This window comes from Phytophthora ramorum, assembly GCF_020800215.1.
Source record: "Phytophthora ramorum isolate Pr-102 chromosome Unknown Phyram_PR-102_s0006, whole genome shotgun sequence".
NCBI classification, from domain to species: Eukaryota; Oomycota; class Peronosporomycetes; order Peronosporales; family Peronosporaceae; genus Phytophthora; species Phytophthora ramorum.
Genome location: NW_027150652.1, coordinates 1,570,557 through 1,590,310, shown reverse-complemented (window position 1 = coordinate 1,590,310; position 19,754 = coordinate 1,570,557). Strand labels below are relative to the sequence as shown.

The 19,754-nt window shown below is 55.7% G+C and overlaps 10 protein-coding genes across 10 annotated transcripts; 6 read left to right on the top strand and 4 right to left on the bottom strand.

The window, feature by feature from the left end:
* Positions 1–919: 919 nt before the first annotated feature.
* KRP23_7381 (Meckelin) lies at positions 920–1,748 on the top strand (the record flags this gene model as incomplete). Its single annotated transcript, XM_067892688.1, has 3 exons — positions 920–1,373; positions 1,449–1,522; positions 1,596–1,748. The coding sequence occupies 3 exons, from the start codon at positions 920–922 to the stop codon at positions 1,746–1,748; spliced, it is 681 nt and encodes a 226-aa protein (XP_067744544.1).
* Positions 1,749–1,884: 136 nt separating this feature from the next.
* KRP23_7380 (Protein OS-9-like protein) lies at positions 1,885–3,206 on the bottom strand (the record flags this gene model as incomplete). The annotated part of the gene is made up of 4 exons (XM_067892687.1): positions 1,885–2,560; positions 2,638–2,768; positions 2,845–2,947; positions 3,016–3,206. 4 exons carry the CDS (start codon positions 3,204–3,206, stop codon positions 1,885–1,887), a joined length of 1,101 nt encoding a protein of 366 aa, XP_067744543.1.
* A 293-nt stretch (positions 3,207–3,499) lies between these two features.
* Positions 3,500–3,739, bottom strand: KRP23_7379 (uncharacterized protein; the record flags this gene model as incomplete). The annotated part of the gene is made up of 1 exon (XM_067892686.1): positions 3,500–3,739. One exon carries the CDS (start codon positions 3,737–3,739, stop codon positions 3,500–3,502), a length of 240 nt encoding a protein of 79 aa, XP_067744542.1.
* Positions 3,740–3,875: 136 nt separating this feature from the next.
* On the top strand, positions 3,876–5,012 carry KRP23_7378 (uncharacterized protein; the record flags this gene model as incomplete). Its single annotated transcript, XM_067892685.1, has 1 exon — positions 3,876–5,012. The coding sequence occupies one exon, from the start codon at positions 3,876–3,878 to the stop codon at positions 5,010–5,012; it is 1,137 nt and encodes a 378-aa protein (XP_067744541.1).
* A 139-nt stretch (positions 5,013–5,151) lies between these two features.
* On the bottom strand, positions 5,152–6,108 carry KRP23_7377 (uncharacterized protein; the record flags this gene model as incomplete). Its single annotated transcript, XM_067892684.1, has 1 exon — positions 5,152–6,108. The coding sequence occupies one exon, from the start codon at positions 6,106–6,108 to the stop codon at positions 5,152–5,154; it is 957 nt and encodes a 318-aa protein (XP_067744540.1).
* A 458-nt stretch (positions 6,109–6,566) lies between these two features.
* KRP23_7376 (uncharacterized protein) lies at positions 6,567–8,477 on the top strand (the record flags this gene model as incomplete). The annotated part of the gene is made up of 1 exon (XM_067892683.1): positions 6,567–8,477. The coding sequence occupies one exon, from the start codon at positions 6,567–6,569 to the stop codon at positions 8,475–8,477; it is 1,911 nt and encodes a 636-aa protein (XP_067744539.1).
* Positions 8,478–8,628: 151 nt separating this feature from the next.
* On the bottom strand, positions 8,629–9,411 carry KRP23_7375 (Sorting nexin-1; the record flags this gene model as incomplete). The annotated part of the gene is made up of 1 exon (XM_067892682.1): positions 8,629–9,411. The coding sequence occupies one exon, from the start codon at positions 9,409–9,411 to the stop codon at positions 8,629–8,631; it is 783 nt and encodes a 260-aa protein (XP_067744538.1).
* Positions 9,412–11,892: 2,481 nt separating this feature from the next.
* Positions 11,893–14,202, top strand: KRP23_7374 (Pyrophosphate-energized vacuolar membrane proton pump; the record flags this gene model as incomplete). Its single annotated transcript, XM_067892681.1, has 1 exon — positions 11,893–14,202. One exon carries the CDS (start codon positions 11,893–11,895, stop codon positions 14,200–14,202), a length of 2,310 nt encoding a protein of 769 aa, XP_067744537.1.
* A 1,789-nt stretch (positions 14,203–15,991) lies between these two features.
* On the top strand, positions 15,992–17,341 carry KRP23_7373 (putative UDP-glucose 4-epimerase; the record flags this gene model as incomplete). The annotated part of the gene is made up of 3 exons (XM_067892679.1): positions 15,992–16,303; positions 16,391–16,501; positions 16,607–17,341. The coding sequence occupies 3 exons, from the start codon at positions 15,992–15,994 to the stop codon at positions 17,339–17,341; spliced, it is 1,158 nt and encodes a 385-aa protein (XP_067744536.1).
* A 666-nt stretch (positions 17,342–18,007) lies between these two features.
* On the top strand, positions 18,008–19,290 carry KRP23_7372 (putative UDP-glucose 4-epimerase; the record flags this gene model as incomplete). Its single annotated transcript, XM_067892678.1, has 3 exons — positions 18,008–18,274; positions 18,347–18,457; positions 18,556–19,290. 3 exons carry the CDS (start codon positions 18,008–18,010, stop codon positions 19,288–19,290), a joined length of 1,113 nt encoding a protein of 370 aa, XP_067744535.1.
* Positions 19,291–19,754: the final 464 nt, after the last annotated feature.

Below are 19,754 nucleotides of genomic sequence, written 5' to 3'. Positions count from 1 at the left end.
CACCTCTGACACTGACGAGATTTGGTCGGTTGCGAAAGCATTATTTACCGTGGTTTGCGTCTTTGCTGGCTGCCGAGTTCTACTTCAGACGGTCAACTGGTACAGGCGAAGCATCAGGAACGATGTTGTCGAGAATGCAATGTGGCATGTGCTCTCGACCATGGCGAGCTACGGCGCGTCCAATTTTGCTCAAGTTTCGTTTGGCGTGATGTTTGTGATGTGCAGCTACTTGTTCATGGTCTTCAGGTTACAGTCAAGCACCATTCTCCTGCTTCCGGTGGTGAACTTTGATGCCTTGGACAAAGGCGTTGACGAGTATTACCTGTTTCGAGTTCTGCTACCAGTTTCATTTTTTTGCCAACTGGTGTCAGTGTGCCGTCTCGTATATCGTCAAGCACAGTTGCAACTTTTCTTCGTCGACTGGGAGAAGCCTCGTTCCACCATCATGGACATTGACTCTGCCAAACCAACGCATGCGCCAGTCAGTGTGTGGCGCATGATCTTGGTCGTCAATGAGTGGAACAAGTTGCAAACTGCTCGAAAAACTTCGTTGCGCTTCACCCTTGTGTTCATCCTCTTTCTTCTGTACGGGTGTAACTTGCGATTGTTAGCACTTCCTGTTCCACGGGTACAAATGCAGTATGTCACTCTCTCGGCGACGGTAGCATCCTCCGATGCAGTTGATCATCAATTGAACCTGTACTTGCGCTTCGCCAATGTCTCGATTTGGTGGCTTGTTATCTGGGCGGGTCAAAGACTCTGGAAATGGATCATCTACGAGCGCTATATCGACGAGCCGAGAGAGCAGCTATTCATTGACATCTGTACTGTGGCAAAAGTTAGCTGCTTGTTTTTGAACGAAGCATATCATGGGTTTTACCTGCACTGCCGGTCGCCGCACCCATTTGCGGACGGGAGCATGAGAGATCTTGTCGACCAGCTCAAACAGGAAGAAGCAGGACTTACGGCCGGTCGTCACTTTGATTCCTCGTTTCCGAATTGCCAAACGTTTGAAGTGTTTGTCACTCGGAAGTGGAAACGAAAATTCTGCTCCTTGTCCTCATCTGTCCGAGGCGAAAGTGCCATCGACCGGCGTGGGGGTAGCGGTGAAGGATTGATCCAGCGCTCATTCTCACCGAAGAGCTCGTCAACTCTTCCGCTGAAAAGTACGGACTCGAAGCGCCATAGTGGAATGGTGACAACAGAAGACATGGTGCGCAATGCTGAGCAGCTGCGAGACTTCCTTAAGGCATTCGTAGAAAACCAAAACGACAGGTTTCGTTGGAGGATCTACCGCGCGCATACTTGTTTAACTCGCTTCCTTGATATTCCACCGGACATGTCCTTCAGCAAGCAGTCACTCTTTCTGTCAGGTACTCCTTTCTCGCCATCCACCGACCATGTCGTCGCTTTGACTAACTAACCTTCAAATCTTTGATTGCTGGCAGACACAAATTCCAAATTTGCTCGGGCGTCCCTGCTCCTGGGGATTGAAAATGATCTTATGTTGCTGGACCTGCTGGTACGAGCACCACATTTTTTAGTCCTACCTTCCGTTGACGTGATTTGGCTCTCACGTTTTACCCGCCCTCTAGTGTTTCTGTTTGTTCGACCTCTGGATTAGCAACCATGCGATCTCTGCTATAGCGACGTATGGGCTCCACACAATGATGCTCTCCGCTCGTGCTTACGTCGGCCGGCGTAACATTGCAAGAAACACTCTTGTAGATTCACGCTTCCTAATCTAACAAAATATCGTTCAAAAGTGAGTCACGTGAACTTTGTCATCTCTGCAATGGGGCTGCCCTTGGCTGCTACCGGTATCACAAGACAAGCATTAAATGTCATTCATGGTCAGAAGAAAGGTTTGCACAGCGACAAAAGTCAGTCTGCGAACTGCATTCGTCGAGCCCAGTCTAGCTCACTGCTATCTTCCGAAATCACTGTAGACCAGCGCAAAGTGGAGAATGTCGACGGTGTTCCCATGTCTGTGTGGGAAGCTTCAAAGTCTTCCTTGCACGACTCAACAATCTGTTCGTTCTCAGCAGCGTCATGCTCTTCATCCTCCTCTGAATCACACAAGCTCGGAACGCACACACTGATGAGGTATGTGCAGATCGCAGGCTCATCCACCTTCTCCACCGACACGCTCTTGGGACGCGATTTGCAGCACATATAGACCACTTTAGTGCTGCGCAGCTCGCCATTCTCGTCACAGTGCTGTCCGCCTGCAAAGTACTGCGCCACCTCTGCGCCCACGTTAGCCGTGTCTTTCTCCTGTCCATCCGGCACGTACACGCCCATGCTCCACTCACTAGGACGAGATCCGTCGGGCTCTTGGTGGAACTGGCGAACCTCTTGTTTGTAGCAAACTTCGTAGGTCCACCAGCCAGCAGCAGCAAAGATACAATGTCCCTCAAGCTCCTTCCTCACGATCTCCGCCTTCCGTTCCAGCTCCGCCGTCGATGCGAGCAGTTTTTCCTTGGCTCTCTTGGCCGAGATAGTCTCCACCAGCCGCGTGTTGATGCACTGCTGCAAGTCGTCGTGGTAGAACGCCCATCTGCACTCACCAAAACATCAAAATAGTCAGCCAAAACGGTGGTAAAGCTCTCCAGAACCTGCCAGCTCAGCACACACCCAATGTGTCGCTTGCAGCTACTGCAGCGAATGTCGCGCCAGCTGTAGTCGTCGAAGACCGTCGCCTTCTTGGAGAAGATGTCGCCCTCCAGCCCCAGCACCTTCTTGAAGCCCGCCAGCTCAAACTCTGCCTAAAAGTTGAGCCATGCATCAAAATTACGGGTAAGCGTTACGGAATTGTTGGGCAGCAGCTCCACGTTCCCGTACCCGACTGGGATTCACGAAGGTGAAGAGCTCGGCGTCGTCGCCCAGTACCGCCTCGTGGCGGCTTCCCACGGATTTGGACGTATCGTGAAGGTCGATAAAGTCCCTGAAAAAAGGAATGGAAACAGATCAGAAAGCGGCGGGAAAGAGCGCAAATAAGACGCGAGTGCGCACTTCTTGTAGGCAACGGGGGCGCCGCACGAGCGGCAGCGCACAACGACGCCGTCGCTCCCCAGCTGGTGATCCATCTCGTGATGATGCTCCGCCAGCTCTAGGGCATGCGAGTCTTGCGCAACGACGGCTTCGGACGCCACAGAGGCCACGCAGCCCAGCGCCAGCAACAGCAACAGCAGTATACGTGGCATCTCTTGGTTATCAATTTGGTTTTGGGCAACTGGTTTCTAAAATGGGTCAACTGTAGGGTAAAACGTGGGTATAAATGTGAAGTCCGATTTACAGGAATTATCGGTGGCGTTGGTGGTGGTGTAGTTGCGGCTAGCATCAAGGGCTTGCAAGTGCACTGCATTGCGCTTTCTCCGTGGTTTTTAATTAGTAAATGCCACTCTCTCTGGAAGGTTTGTTCGCTTCAACTGATCAGCCCGGTATGTCTTGAAAACCGCCCTTGTTAGAAATGTTCTCCAACGAGAGAACCGCACCACTAGCCACTGAAGTTACGGGGCTGCAAACTTGTCAAGTTGTGAGCCTGCTGGAGACTCTCCAACGCAACATAGTCGTCAGCATGCTCGCTCTTGGCCTTCTCCTTCTTCTGCTGTGCCTCCTGCCACTTGTAGAATCGGCTGATACGATCCATCTCACCACCCTTCCAGTTTCGCCAGACCAGACCGACGCCGACAGCGAGTACAATGCCAATCGAAATGTCCTTCACAGGAGACAGCATGATGGCAGATACAACAACCACTTGTTTAACGGTCTTGTCTTGTCCTTCGCAAAAACTTTGCAACGTTGGAAAAAAAAAAGCTCCAAACGGAAAGTTACCCAAAACGAGCACTCATTTTGCTCAGATCGGTGCGAGCATGGCTCGGGGATCCCAGGGCGGCGCTCAGTCGAGCTCTGTGCGCGATATGAAGATGTTTCTGCGCAACCGCATGTGGCGTGATCACTGGTACATCCTGGTGTCTGTGGGTATCATCGTGGTGGCGCTATTCGGCTCGGCGTTCCTGCAGTTCTCCACGTCGCAGGACCACGTCTACCGCCTCGAGGTGACGGACGCGGCCATGATGGAGCGCGTCTTCCGCTCCGGGGAGCCCTGGGTGGTGCTGTGCTCGCGGCCGGATGACGTTCTGCCCGAGGTCTTCGACGAGGTGTCGCCGCGTCTGGCGGGCAAGAGCTTCGTGGGGGTCTTAGACTGCCGACAGAAGTTTCCGACGTCGGGCAAGTCGGTGTTCAAGCGCTACGGCATCCGGTCCAACATCTCGCCCACAGTATTCACGGTGGCAAACGGGGAGAAACCCAAGCAAGTTTTCCTCAACTACTTGCAGTCGGTCAAAGCCCTGGCGAAGCACGTGAAGGCGCGGACTGAGAAGGTCACACAGCAGGTGCAGAACTCGGCGCAGCTAGAGGCACGTTGTCTGTCCCGACCGATCTGCGTGCTCCTTCTGCGGGGTCGGAGGTTCCAGCCCCACGAGAAGCTGTGGATCGACGAGCTCATGCACAAGCATCGGACGGCGAGTTTTGCCTGGATGGACTCCACGAGTCTCAAGTTGTCGCTCGAAAACATGCTCCCAGATGTCCAGCGTGGGGAGCACCGAATGGTGCTCTTCCGACGCCAGCGTGAACCTACAACGAACAAAAAGGTGCTTGCAGCGAAGGCATATCGTGGTGAGGTGTTTGACGCTGCGTCTGTGGGGATGTTCCTGAACGACTACGTTACAGCGGACATGCTCAAGCCACTTGCGAAGGCTCCTAAAGTGCAACATCGGAAGAAGGGTCAACGTGCGCCGACAGAGGCTTCGGAAGATGACGAGCACAAGCGTCCCAAGCGCAGACACCACCATCGACACAAGGCACACGACCCGGAGAATAAGGGCGATGAATACTACTTCCCGCAAGAAGTGGAGCAAGACGATGAAGATGGTGCGGGCTCGATCGTATTTGACGACGTCGAAGAAGAAGAAAACGTGCTAGACCTCGATGACAGCAATGAGGAATAGAAGTTAGCGTCAAGAGCTATTAGCCTCAATGGCGAGGTTGCATAACGGACCAATTCACGGAACTCGAGCTACTACTGGAAACAGTAAGAAGGTGTACATGTACTACATGTGCTATGACCATGGCTATTCACGAACTGAATCACGCGACGCATTGCTTCTTACGGGTGTTGCCTTCCATTTGAGCAACTTTTCTCTTTCCGCACGACGGCGGAGCGGGAGAAACTTGATCTGCGTTAGGCAGCTTCTGGGCAGCGGCGGTTCCTGCAAGTGCTGCAGGTAGCGCCAACTTCTTGCAAGGCGGCTCAGCACGCCGGTTCAGATGGGCTGAGCGAGTTCGACGCTTACCCAGGTAACGAGTTGATGGTGTCTCCATTACAGCGACAAGGCGTTTGCGACGAGAGTGCCCGAGGGTTCCGGACGCTTCCAAATCCAGTAGCGACCGGATGGCCGAGCTACCCGCGGAATACCTGCGCTTGCGACCCTCAACGCCCTGCGTCACCTGATGCAGGGACGACAGCCAGTCCGGCGACGTGTACTCTTTCAGGCTCACGTAGCCGTCTTGAGTCTGTGGGGGCTTTCCCAGAAACTCGACGAACGCTGGGCAGTTCCGAGCAGTCGGGTGGTTCTCGACCCATAGCAGCAAAGCCTCGAACTTGGTGCGTCGTTCTTCCAGCACGTTCTTTGACGATGAGGCGCGCCATAGTAAACCTGCCCACATTGGTGAAATATACTCCTTGACGGGGAACGGTGGCAAGCTGCTTGCGTTACCCTCCGTGGTAGTGACGACCTTACGAATCTGCTCGTGGAGCTGCAGGAAGTCGTTGTAGCGCCTCAGAACGGAGTATTGCTCGATGTCCGCGGATGGCTCGGCGTCGCTGGATCTGTCGCCTTCACTGCCGTCATCACTTTCGCTTTCATCAATGAACGTGGACAGCAGCTCCTGTTCGTAGACGGACACGTCCACTCGGTAGTACCAGACGCCTGTGGCTGGGCTACTCGAGAAGCTGTCGATGGCGAGGCCACGTCGGACCCGCCGCGTGGCCTCGGCCAACTGCTGCTCTGTTTGGCTGCTGCTGGCGGCTCTCGCTCGTCCCATGCACTATCGTTTGGCAGTCGGTCGAGTGGTGAGCCCCCAGCGGAAGCAAGACTCTGCACGGAGGAATTTCGAGAATGACCTGGCAGTCACGTTACGGGCTGGCCTCTTCGAAATCGAAGAGGGTTGCTATCCAATCGGGTGGATGTTCGACACTTCGTTTGTGGACTGGGGGCGCCACGAGAAAATGGAGAAAATGTTGAGCTCCACCACATGACGCAAGTATAACCAGGCTCCGATGCATGTCACCTTCGGCTGTCGGGCTCCGCTGGATTCCTATGCCGCGCCTGCGAAAGAAATCCGGCGGAAACTGAATTGATTGCCATCGAGCACTTCAACCTGCGCAACCAATCGCGTTGCAGCTGGAATGTAGCCATTTTCACCGGGAGATGCTATACATAGCTGCTCGCATTGTGCCAACAGCTCGTCGCAGCAGTTGGAGCAGCTTGCCCGGGGACAAAATGGCGGACGCGGCCGAGTCTCATCACGCTGTGACGGCGCTGCTCTCGCAATGGGCGGCGTGCGGGCGCCTCTCTTACAAGTTCCACGTGACACCCACAGCCAGCGGCAGAGACGCCTTGCCTCGCATGATGGCCACCTTCAGCAGACCCACACCGCAGACGCCATCCCCCGAAGCAGTGGCGCGGCTCTACTTCCACTTAAGTGCAGACCACCAGCGGGTGAGAGGGTTTACGGTGGAGCAGGACCCTCACTTCCACGACCTCGAGGCCTTCAAGTTCAACGAGGCGGTGCTGGATCGCGTGGTGCGGCGCAAGCTGCAGCTGCAATCAGCGCGGCTGGTTGACCTCAGCGACGAGTTCGCATCCACGCGGGTACCTGCAGTCATGCGCGCGCGCGAGGAAGAGCAGCGCGAGCACGAACGAGAAGCGACGGAGGAGTATCTACTCGAGCAGATGCAGCACAGCGACTCGTACAACGACGGCAAACTACCGGTCGAGCTTTTTCGCGAGACAGTTGATGCGTTGGAGCTAAGCTCGAGTATGGTGCCGCGTGAAGTGCTGCTGGCCCTTGTCTCTGCAGACAGAGACGACATGATGGCGTATGGCGATTTTGTATCCGCTGCTGCAGACATGATTGATACCATGAGCGGAGCTGATCATGCGGACAGCGCGACCCTGCGCGGAGGCGAGGAGGATGAGGCATTGGATGCATTTGAGGTGGTGTCAGCTCGCCAGACTCATTACACCGTCGAAAAGTTGATCATGCTCTTGGAAGCGCATGCAGAACGCGTTGCTGAAGCAGCCAATGCCGTAGCTGCGAGGCGGGCTGCGGCCGAGCTAGAATTACAGCAGGAGGCGACGACTGCCATCCCAGAAGAAACTAACGAAAGCGAAAACGAAGATCAAGAGGACAAAGAAGATAAGGTTACTCCTGATACGGTACCAACTTCTGATGAAGCAACAAACAGTGCTACTGAAGTCGACGGTGAGATAAGCGCTCGCTCTCGCCGCCTCTCTTCCTCTGGTCGCCGGCGTTCGTCAGCTCGACAGCATCCTCGTATGACCCGTTATCAATTGCGAGGTTTCCTCGAGACACCACAACTTCTGCTTAGTGAAGCGGAAATCAACCTCACGTTAGCTCTCGCTGAGACTAAAACAAACGCTAACGGTATAGAGGAGGTCCTCTGTGAGAAGCTCGGGGCTCTGTTGCGTCGTGTGCGTCGCATGATCTTCCGCTTTCAGCGCAAAGCATTCATCGACCGCCCCGAGAAGTACTTACTGCAACAATTCCAAGCCTTCGAGAAATGCAATCTACAGGGGTCCTCGAAACATTTGAAGCAACGTCTAACCCAGAAAGAGGTGAAGGCGGCTATGAAAAGTATGCAGAAGCTGTTATTGTCACCGTACCAGCTAATGCAGCTTGTTGCGATTGTCGAAGAGCGCACCAATGCACCTGAACACGTAGTTTACTACCACGAGTTCATCCCACGGTTGACTCAGCATCTTGGAGAGCTGATAAACGTGAACACTCTGGCCGAGAAATCTGCTTTACTTCACGACATGGGCGTCTGGGACTTCGCAACCGAGGGGCTTCCAAGTGAAGATGTCGTACGACAAGCAAGTTACGAGTGTTTCGCGAGCTTCGATACTACGCATCAAGGCATCATCCCCACAAGTGACTTCCGCGAAGCCCTAAAACAGCTCGCTGGGACCCGCGGCTTCCCAGTTGGAGCCATGTTGGAAATGAAACAACTGAGCTCTCTAGCCGACCTAAACGGTAGCGGTCGTGTGAACTACGCCCTATTCCAGCACCTCATGTATCCATTGCTGCTCTATCTACTTCAGGAGCGCGAGCTGGCTACAGCGGGGCATGCCAAACGAAAGCGACATGACGGGAATGACATATCATAGCAATAGTGCGCGAGACCTTCAGCAATAGCCAAAGCTGAACGAAGAGCAAAACTAAAACTTTACATGATTCATATAGGCTACTAGTGCCACGTTGCACTGCATCTGTCTAATTTTTCGACTAACTTTCATATTAACTCGCGACTGCAGCTCACTACATGGAGTACCGAACCACCAACTCGCTGGCCGATCCCGAGGCGCTGGTCACCCCATGCATGGCGGACATCTCCCGGACCGACTCGACGTGTTGGCGGTGGAAGCTGCTCGAGCTGTTAGTCATTTCTGAACTCGATCGCTTGAACTGTGGTCGGCCAGCTGAGCTTCCCGTGGAATACCGACGTCTACGACTTTCCATGCCCTTCGCCGTCTGCTCCAGCGATGACAGCCAGTCGGACGGTGTATACTCCTTGAGACTGACGTAGCCGTCGTGCGACTGCGGCGGTCTACCGATGAACTCAACAAATGCCGGGCAATTCCGAGCATCCGGGTGGCTTTCAATCCACTGTAGCAACGCCTCGAACTTGGCGCTCCGATCTTCCAGCACAGTCTTCGACGATGACTCTCGTCGAAGCATTCCTTTCAACGCCGGTGAAATGAGTTCCTTTCCCGGGAACGGAGGTAACGTCCTTGCACCAGTGACCTCAGCACAAATATGTTCGTACAACTGCAAGAAATCGCTGTAGCGTCTTAGGATGGAGTAGTGTTCAACAACCACCTGCGAGGCACCGCTGGACCTGTCATCATTATCTTCGTCGTCACTGGAATCTTCGTCGATAAAGGTTGACACCAAGACTTCTTCATACACGGACACGTTCACGCGGTAGTACCACACGCTAGACGATGCCTGCGTCTGCGAGAAGCTGTCGATTGCGAGTTCGCGTCGAGACCCTCGCATGGTCTTGACGAAGTATTGCTCCGTGTAGTTACTGCGTCTCATGGCGGGCGGGATGCCGCAGAAGTTGACTCAAGTGGGTGGAGTGCGACGCACAGACGATTTTGAATAATGACAACCGGGTTGTCGAGCGCGTCTGCTTACTATCAACTAGTGTTACCAAGGACGAACAATCAAGTTGTAAGCGTCTGTTTTCGGGTGAAATCCTAGTGGATCGGAGGGGCCGATATGAATTGGAAGGGCGAGCGAATACGTACGTGTTGCATGACGCGATAGCCTGCAATGCAGGCCCAACACAGCACTATCTGGTCATCGCCAGATTTATCATCTCGGGCTGTAGTAGGGCGTTAGTTCGACTGCTGGTTTCCGGTGCAAATCCCGCACGTGCCGAATGTCCCCACACCAAAATTCACTTAGCACGCTGCATGTGTTGTTGGGACAATGAGCACCGACTCGGTGCTCATTGTCGCCGCCGAGCACCACCACCAACCGCACCGCCAGCCTGGCGGCCATGTGGCACACGAAAGCGTGTGTAGCCATGCTCCAATTATTTTGCGGTGTCTTTCGGACATAGCCGTGCGCATCTTCAACGTGGCCAGCCAATCCGATCGTCAGAGTTCCGACCGCACATTACTGGGACTGGCAGCTCGGTGCGGAAAAGCACCTCATACACCAACCACTTGCTACGCACACCATCACAGTTTTGCATGTACATGTATAAGGCATGCGTGACATCAAATGATGTAGCCCACCGTTCAATCGCACGTATGCTGCCACGCAAGCTTACACCCCTGATTTCAGGTCGCGAGAGGATACTGGTGAACCCAGGTCATTGATTCGCAGTAGCTATCCGCGACGTGAGCGAGGCGCGGTCGCAGGTGCTAGTGCGCTATCGGAGGGTACGGCAGACTGAACGGGCTGCAGCGGTAACACTTTAGTAAAGTGACTTTACCGGGCAAGCAATGATGGCGATGGTCACCACCGCCTGGTGTCGGTCCACACTTCGCGATACGTCCTTCAAGCGTCGACATCACCGCCAGACCCCATCGGGGCGCACGAGACAATTTACTCAACAGCACGCCCAGAAGCTGTTTCTCGCTGATGCGCTGTGTACAGAGCGACAAGTGGACAAACCTCATCAGATTTTGAATTGGGCGTTGCATGAAAAGTAGCAGTCTGGTACTCACCTTCACAGCTTTCTGCACGCCAGCTGTGCCTTGACGGAGTGCGTAGGCGGCTGAAGGTTGAAACCTGCAGCATCGGCAGCAGCAGCAGCAGCACTAGGCCCATCTCCTTTGATCCACGAGCCCTTGTCATTTTCAGTGCAGAGCTCGCAGCTCGGTGCTGTGGAGACCCACATCGACACTGTGTCTACATGTAGACGCCAGTGCCAGCGCTCTCGCGTGCACATTTGGCTTTGAGGGCCATCCATCACGGAATCCCGGCGTCGCAGGGTCTGCGGCCGATGCTGTGCGTGTCGGTCCGGTGCGCCGCCCGCCACGCACGCCGCGGCTCGTCTGGGCACGTCTTCCCCCCTCGACACCCACCGTGGGCACTTTAAAGCCTGGTCTCTGCTCGAATCGACCCGCGCGGGCCACACGCTTTGACGCGCAAGCAGCTGCGTCGAGGCACGCGCAACGTATTTATGCCGCGAAAATGGCTGGCGGGCCTTCGTCGGCCGGCCGGGTGCGAGCGCAACCACGGCAGCAAGTATTCGAGCCCGGAGTCCGGCGTCCTGCGCGAACCAAGCAGCACCGCCGGCGGCGTGAAAAGCAGCTCCCCAAAGCTTACCGACCGATCCGGGTGCTTCAACCGCGAAAGATACCGACGGATCCGGATGTTCGAGGTTTTTCCCCCAGGTTTTATCATTTCTGAGTCGCGCATAGCCGGGGCTAAATGACCCATTTTTCAGCAGGGGGCCCATTTTGTTTTCGGGCAACTTCCCAGATAAGCGCGAGTCGTGGTGTGCCTGCGTGCCGCGCTCATCGACTAGCTATGGACGACAGCTCTCGTCAAGTAGGCTATGGCTGTAGTGCTGGTGGTCGCCCGCGTGGATGTTCCCCCACCAACCGAGTCTGGTTTTTGAGATTGCCTACATTTGCCGTTGGTCCATGCCAAGTCGACATTACCGACGCCAAACCCGGGCAGTGAGCGACAAAACGTCGACGACAGCGTTGCTATTGCCGTCCTTACCACCGCTGGTGTTGTCAAGTCCGGCCAAGACCGCGTTGCGCCCCGCCTCAATCGCCGGCGCTTCAACTTGGCCCATACAAATCATCAAACACTTAAGAGCGCCCCATTTAGGGGACCTATTTCCGGGTTATGGGTGATGGGAATCAAATCTTTGCAGTTCGAATCAGACCGCACAAAGGCAACCACGGCAGCTCCGTATACGCATAGAGGGCGCAAGTGTAGGGATCTTCGCTTGCTGGCCGTTGGTTCTGGATCCTTTACGGGGGGACCGGGTCATTTCGGATTTTGCGTCCCTGGTTCCTGTCGTCGAGAGCGAGAGATCTACGAGCGACCATGGCGGAAGCTTTCGAAGCGTACGCCTACATTGTGAGCGCGGGTGTCTTCGGCATCCTGTTCGCGGCCTACCTGTTCTGGGAAGTGTCCAAGGTCAAGGTGACGCGTCGCGGCGATGGCTACGCGCTGCTGGCGTCCGAGGTGCGCCACCAGACGGCCGACCGCCTGTTTGAGATCTACGTGGCCATCCAGGAGGGCGCGCGCGCCTTCCTGCTGGCTGAGTACACGCTGTGCTTCGCCTTCATCCTCGTCTTCGGCGCTGTGGTGCTCGTGCTCACGTCGTTCGTGAACAAGGACGGCCAGAAGTTCGACTGGCTCTTCGGCACGCTGAACGCCACGGCCTTCGCTGTGGGTGGGCTCACGTCCATGGCCGCCGGCTACATGGGCATGATGGTGGCCGTCTACTCGAACGCGCGTACCACGGTCTCAGCCATGAAGGAGGGCGCTCGCGGCTGGCGCGACGCCTTCAACACGGCCTTCCGCGCCGGTGCCGTCATGGGTTTCGGACTGAGCTCCATGGCTCTGCTGGTGCTGTTCATCCTGATCAAGGCCTTCGAGACGCAGTACCCGCTGTCGACCGACTACAAGAAGCTGTTCGAGGCCATCTCGGGCTACGGTCTGGGCGGCTCCTCGATTGCCATGTTCGGCCGTGTGGGCGGTGGCATCTACACCAAGGCTGCCGACGTCGGTGCCGACCTTGCCGGTAAGGTGGTGGAGAACATCCCCGAGGACGACCCGCGTAACCCCGCTACCATTGCCGACAACGTCGGTGACAACGTTGGTGACGTTGCCGGTATGGGCTCGGACTTGTTCGGCTCGCTTGCCGAGGCTACGTGTGCCTGCCTCGTTATCTCGACGCAGAGCCCCGAGATCATCGGCGCTGGCTGGCCCGCCGTTCTGTTCCCGCTCGTGATCACGGCTACGGGTATCTTCGTGTCCGCCATCATTAGCTTCCTCGCCACCCACGTGTGGCCCGTCAAGAAGGAGAAGGACGTCGAGACTGTGCTGAAGGTGCAGATCTTCGGCTCCACTCTGCTCATGACTATTCTCATCGTTCCGGTCGCCCTGTGGCTGCTGCCGTCGACTTTCTCGATCGGCGGTACGTACCAGGTGACCCCTATCCGTGCCTTTTACTGCGTTGCCGTCGGTCTTTGGGGTGGCTGCATCGTCGGCTTCGTGACGGAGTACTTCACGTCGCACAGCTACCAACCCGTGCGCGAGGTTGCCCAGGCTTGCGAGACTGGTGCTGCTACGAACATCATCTATGGTCTTGCTCTTGGTTACAAGTCGGCTATTATCCCGATCACGATCATCTCGATCGCTGTGTACATCGGCTTCTCGACGGCTGGCATGTACGGTGTTGCTCTTGCTGCTCTTGGCTTCCTGGGCACGCTCGCTACCTGCCTGGCCATTGATGTCTATGGCCCCATCTGTGATAATGCTGGTGGTATTGCCGAGATGGCTGAGTTGCCCGCTGAGGTGCGTGACAAGACTGATGCTCTTGACGCTGCCGGTAACACGACGGCTGCTATCGGCAAGGGATTCGCGATTGGCTCGGCTGCTCTTGTGTCGCTCGCACTGTTCGGAGGTTTCGTGACCCGTATTGAGGAGACGTCTATCAACATCTTGTCGCCGATCACGTTCGCTGGCCTATTCATGGGTGCCATGCTGCCGTACTGGTTCACCGCTTTGACTATGAAGTCTGTGGGTGTTGCCGCTATGGAGATGGTCAAGGAAGTCAAGCACCAGTTCGCCACGATCCCCGGTCTTCTTGAGGGTCTGCCCGGTCACGGTCCTCCGGACCACGCTCGTTGCATCAAGATCTCCACGGACGCTTCTCTGCGTGAGATGATCCCGCCTGGACTTCTGGTCATGCTGTCCCCCATCATTGCCGGCACCGTGTTCGGTGTCCACGCCGTGTCTGGCCTGCTTGTCGGCGGCCTGACGTCCGGTGTGCAGCTCGCCATTTCACAGTCGAACACTGGTGGCGCCTGGGATAACGCGAAGAAGTTCGTCGAGAAGGGCTGCGTGTCTATTGAGGACAAGGATGGCAAGCTTATCGTGCAGGGCAAGGGCAGCGCCATCCACAAGGCCGCCGTTGTCGGCGACACCGTGGGTGACCCGTTGAAGGATACCTCTGGTCCTGCCCTGAACATTTTGATGAAGCTGATGGCTATCATCTCTCTGGTGTTCGGCGACTTCTTCAAGAGCATCAACAACGGCCGTGGTTTGCTGAATGTGCCCCTCGATGTCCTGCCCGAGGCTGCTGCCGCTCCTGCCGTGGACGTCACGGCCGCTCCCCAGCTGTAAGCTCGTTTTCGCTGTTCACCGACTGCAGGCACTTGGTGTTTTCGGTTTGGTGTGGAGAGGACGCGGTGTGTGCGCTGTAGAGTGACAGAGAGAGAGAAGAAGAGAGAGTTACAGGACTGCCTGCTTCTGGGGCTGTACTGTCATCTGTCATTTTTTCGTAGTGAGCGTGTGTCGGCATAGCTGGTAGTTGCAGTCGATGTGCTTTGCGTTTGGATTGCAAATAGAGCTTGCTGGTGCACTACAGCTTCTTTGTTTTGTTTTATCGAGTTGTATAGACGAGTATGATGCTATTCAGGAGTCCTGGATAGTGTTGTGCGCGGCAAACCGGGAATTGATCCTTGTGCCAAGTCTGGCAGACGACACCTCTGGCAGCTTCAGATCTTGTGAAGATATGTCTGCCAGTGTCTGGCAGCCAGTGGTTACTGGAACACAAACTACGATGTTACATGTACAGTGCAGAAGGCAAGTTGGCTTTGGTTTATGCGGCTTGACACGCTCAAAGTGCGCGATCATCCAGCATGTGTCGAGAAAACACCCACTCAAGTGACTCGACTGGCGAAAAAATTGCTGCAAATCAAACGGCCTGGACATCTTTCGTCTACGGTATCCAGCAGGAAGCATGGAATCGAGGCCGTGATCTCCACCGCGCACCCGGCCACCCGCAAAACCAATCGTAGATCCAATGTTGCCAGGAGCACGCGTCGAATGCCGCCGATGAGTCTGTACCACCGCCATCGTACGAGAATTCGTATCCGATGTGGATCGTATCTGAAAACAAGACCGTAGGATCGAAACGCACCCTCCATCGTCTGCAGTGCGAATACGTCCGTCTACTAAGCTGCCACTCATCGTCGTGCTAAATACCCCGTGCTTTCGACTTCAAGCCTTACAGAACAGCGCACCCGCGACGAGCATTTTCACGTCGGTGGCGGACCAGCTCTGCAATTGCGCGCGTATGTACATGTACCTCGAGCGCCGCCCCCAAAACTCATGATCTCGTTTCTCCGAGAAATAGCGGGATGTCCAGGCTGGCGACCGCGCCGAGAGCGCCATGTACTCCGTGGTAGCAAACTTCAGTTTTCGTGCCGATTATGCTGTGTGGGCGACCAGGAGGCGCAAGCCGTGGCATGTCCATCAATATTTGACGCAATTGCTTGCCTTGGGATTCGCACGACGACCAAAATCCCTGAAGATTTACCGAGTATGGTAAACTCTTGTTGCGGCACCGTCAGCAAGCGGGCGCATGCTCTCGGGCGTGTGTCGACAAGAAGCCCATGCCGAGCTGACAGTGGCGTAGCGCGCTTGCTTTTCTTCGTGACGCGCGTATCACCCTGGGCATTCACGCGCGGCGTGCTCGAAGGCGGTGGTTGAAGTGGTCACCGGTTGTGTAGGGGAGGGGTTGAAGCGATGGCCCAAATTTCACCCAGGGCGGGTGGAATTCCTGTCACCCAGGGTAAACGCCTGTTCTGTCGACTCCCTTACTGGGGAGAAATGCTAACACGTCGCAGACTCAACTCGTATATTGGGTGACGTGCTGTTATACGAAAAGCACAGCCAGTGTTCCGGGTTTATCTATCAGCGCTAAGGTTCCATTTTTCAAAAAGCCCACTGCAACTGCTTGTTTTTTCGGCCTGTAATTGATCTTTGGCAACCATAGCCACGAGTGTTCCCTCGCCAACATCCACGCAGGTCGAGTCGACCAGACTCGACTCGCTGACGTCCGCCTTGCCAGTCGAGACCCACTTTGCATCTCACTCCAAGCAGCACACGCAAGCAACGGACCACCACGATGACGCCCAACGAGACGGCCGAGAAGACGTTCCCCAACCACAAGGGCCACCCGGAGCACGAGATCGAGCTCAAGAGCTCGTGGATGCTCATTTCCAAGACGCACCTGTACCTGGGCGCCGTTCTTGTGTTCCTCGTCGGCATGCTCTCGGGCGGCGGCTACTACTACCGCGCGTCCATGGACCTGGCGCAGAGTCTCGGTGCCACCGCCGTGACGCAGCCGTCCAACGGCCACTCCACAGTGCTCGTGACCGGCGGACTCGGCTTCATCGGCAGCCACGTCGTCGAGGACCTCGTCGCCAACGACTTCAACGTGCGTGCTCCACTTGCTGCTTCTGGATGGATTCATCGTGTGAGCTTTGCAGGGTGTTCTGACACCTTACGTGTGTGTCCTTTACAGGTTATCGTGTACGACGACATGAGCAACGGCAAGAACTTCAACAAGGACGTCTCGGCCGTGCTGGTCAAGGACATCACGGTCGTGAACGACTTCTCGTACATCGTCCACAAGGTTCGTGTCATTCGTCTCCATTTTCGACCCTGTCTTTTTTATCACTTCACGATTCGGAGCCATCACCTGACCTGTTCATTGTGCGTGTTGCCCCACCATACGCAGATCGACTACGTCGTGCATCTGGCTGCTGCCATCTCCGTCGAGGAGAGCACGCGTCTTCCGGAGAAATACCAGCGCATCAACGTCGAGGGATCCCGCAAGGTACTCGACTGGGCCGTTAAGAACGGCGTCAAGCGCGTCGTCGCTGCATCATCTGGCGCTACCTACGGCACCCCGAAGGTGGAGGATCTCCCACTGCGCGAGGAGTCTGCCACTGGCGGTATCTGCGCGTACGCTACCACCAAGTTCGACATGGAGCACCTCATGGCTCAATTCCACGAACAGTCCGGCCTCAAGTCGACGGCTCTGCGATTCTTCAACGTGTACGGCCCGCGTCAGGACCCGCACTCGTCCTACAGCGGCGTCGTCTCCTGGTTTATGGAGCAGGCTAAGATCAACGGCACGCTGAAGGTGACGGGCGATGGTGAGCAGTACCGTGACTTCGTGTATGTCAAGGACGTGGCTCGTGCCATCCGTACGGCGATGTTGCTTCAGCACGATGACTTCGACGTGTTCAACGTGTGCACTGGTGTCAAGACTTCGATCAACGACGTTGCAGTCGCTGTGAAGGCAAAGTTCGGCTCGTCCGCTGACATCTCCCACATTCCGTACCGTCAGGGTGACGTGAAAGAGTCCGTGTGCTCTCCTGTGAAGGCTGCTACCAAGCTGGGATTCACGGCGTCGTACGACTTCCCCACGGGCATCGGCGAGACCCGCGACTGGTTCATGACTATTTAGGAGTCGTGCACTGTGTACATAACGACATTGTCAGCGAGTGGTAAGCGGGCAGGCTGCTGGCTGTACTGTACCTACGTAGAGAGGACCGACGACTAGCATGCTTCTTGCGACGGACGGTGCTGAGAGAGCAACATCCCATCCGGTAGTATTTTTTGTTGGTAAAACAAAATGAAGTGGAACAACATCCCTTTGGTCTTGGTAAGTGATATGCATATCAATCGCCGTAATGCAATGAGGTCGCCAGGAAGAGCAGTGTGGCTAAATTGTCTCCATGCTGCCGTGTTATTAAAGTAGCGTGAATCAGCCGAGCTCGGCTTCTTTATTGCGTCAAAGCGACGAGCCTGACGATGTCCCTGAAGATCGCTCGGGACAGAGTTTCGCTCTGCACTATCGATATTGCATTGCCACCGACCCATTGCGATCAAGTGATGCAAGAAGCCCCGCCACGAGCATGAAGCAGAGTGCGAGCGCGAAGGTGTCTGTCCAAGTATTGTCTGACAAGTGTATCTCGGCGTTACAAATGCAGAAAAACATCTGGCCTTATCTGACAGTATTATTGCACCCATCGGGTACTTCACAAATTCTGTACATACGACACAAATTCTGTGCACGAGCCAGCGAACTCAGTGCGCGACTCCTTCCGAGAGCGATCTACCTCGAGCCAAGATGCTGCCCACGCGCCACGGCCGCAACGGCCGCCCCGAGACGAGCTGGCTGCTGCTGCCCAAGTTGTACGTGTATGTGGGCGCGCTGGCCATCTTTGCGGTGGGCGCGCTCTTCGGAGGAGGCTACTACCAGACTAGCAGCGGCCACAGTGCCATGACGCCGGTCTTCCGCCGCTTTGCGTCCCCGAAGTCCGTCGTGCTGGTCACCGGCGGCCTAGGTTTCATCGGCAGCCACGTAGTGGAGGATCTGCTGACCAACAACTTCGAGGTCTGCTGCTGATGCCATTAGCGCGAGAAATGTTTTATTGGAGACTGACACTGTCGAATTTTAATATCGTAGGTGGTGGTGTACGACGACATGAGCAACGGCAAGAACTTCAACCGTGGTGCAGCCGCCGTGTTGGTCAAGGACATTACAGTCGTGGACGACTTCTCCTTCATCATCCACAAGGTGCGTTTGGATCCTGCTTGGTTTTGTGTCCAGTGGTGCAAACCTCCCACTCCCCACGTTTACCATGGATGCTGACTTGTCGATGGTGCTTAATGCAGATCGACTACGTGGTGCACCTGGCCGCTGCCATCTCCGTCGAGGAGAGCACGCGTCTGCCGGAGAAGTACGAGCGCATCAACGTCGAAGGGTCGCGCAAGGTACTGGACTGGGCCGTCAAGAACGGCGTCAAGCGCGTCGTCGCGGCGTCTTCTGCTGCCACGTACGGCATTCCGTTGCCCGAAAACTTGCCCTTGAGCGAGGAGACGGCCACTGGGGGCATCTGCGCGTACGCCACCACCAAGTTCCAGATGGAGCACTTGATGGAGCAGTTCAACAAGGACTATGGCCTTCCATCGACGGCACTGCGATTCTTCAACGTGTACGGCCCGCGTCAGGACCCGCACTCGTCCTACAGCGGCGTCGTCTCCTGGTTTATGGAGCAGGCTAAGATCAACGGCACGCTGAAGGTGACTGGTGACGGCGACCAGTATCGTGACTTTGTGTACGTCAAGGACGTGGCTCGTGCCATCCGTACGGCGATGCTGCTGAAGGACGACGAGTTCGACGTGTTCAATGTGTGCACGGGCGTCAAATCCGCCGTCAAGTCCGTGGCTCAGCGCATCGTCGAGAAGTTCGGCTCTTCCGCTGCGATTGTAAATGTGCCGTTCCGCTCGGGCGATGTGAAGGAGTCAGTCTGCTCGCCGGTTAAGGCGGCCAACAAGCTTGGGTTTACGGCGTCCTACGACTTCTCTGATGGCATCGGCGAGACTCGAGACTGGTTCCTGTCGCTGTAGGCGTGCGAGTGACCCATGTGCCCTACGACCCTGTACGACAGCACCGAATTGACCTTAGATGTTGCATGAGCCAGCGGCGATAAATTCACTGCAAATGCACAAACAATACAAAGAGCAACCCGGCTTCACAACACAACCACCGCAGGACAGTGCAAGTTCAGAAAGTAGGTGGATACGCCCGAAAGACAGCGATAAAGGTCAACGCGTCGTGCATCCACATATATGCAAATGCTTGACGCTTGTACGCCGCCATTCTCAGATGCACAGTGCGCCGAGCTGCTGTGGTGGTTTTCTTTAGTGATGTGCCACCCCTGCTCACCGTTCGTGAGCCGCAGACCTTCAAGGTCTCCTTGGGGTTTAACAAGTGAGCGATCGTCCGAACGTGCTTTCCTTTGCGCAAGGCGAGTGAAGAGGATGGTTGCCTTTGCTCCTTCGCCTGCTCAACAGACAGACAGAGCCGCATT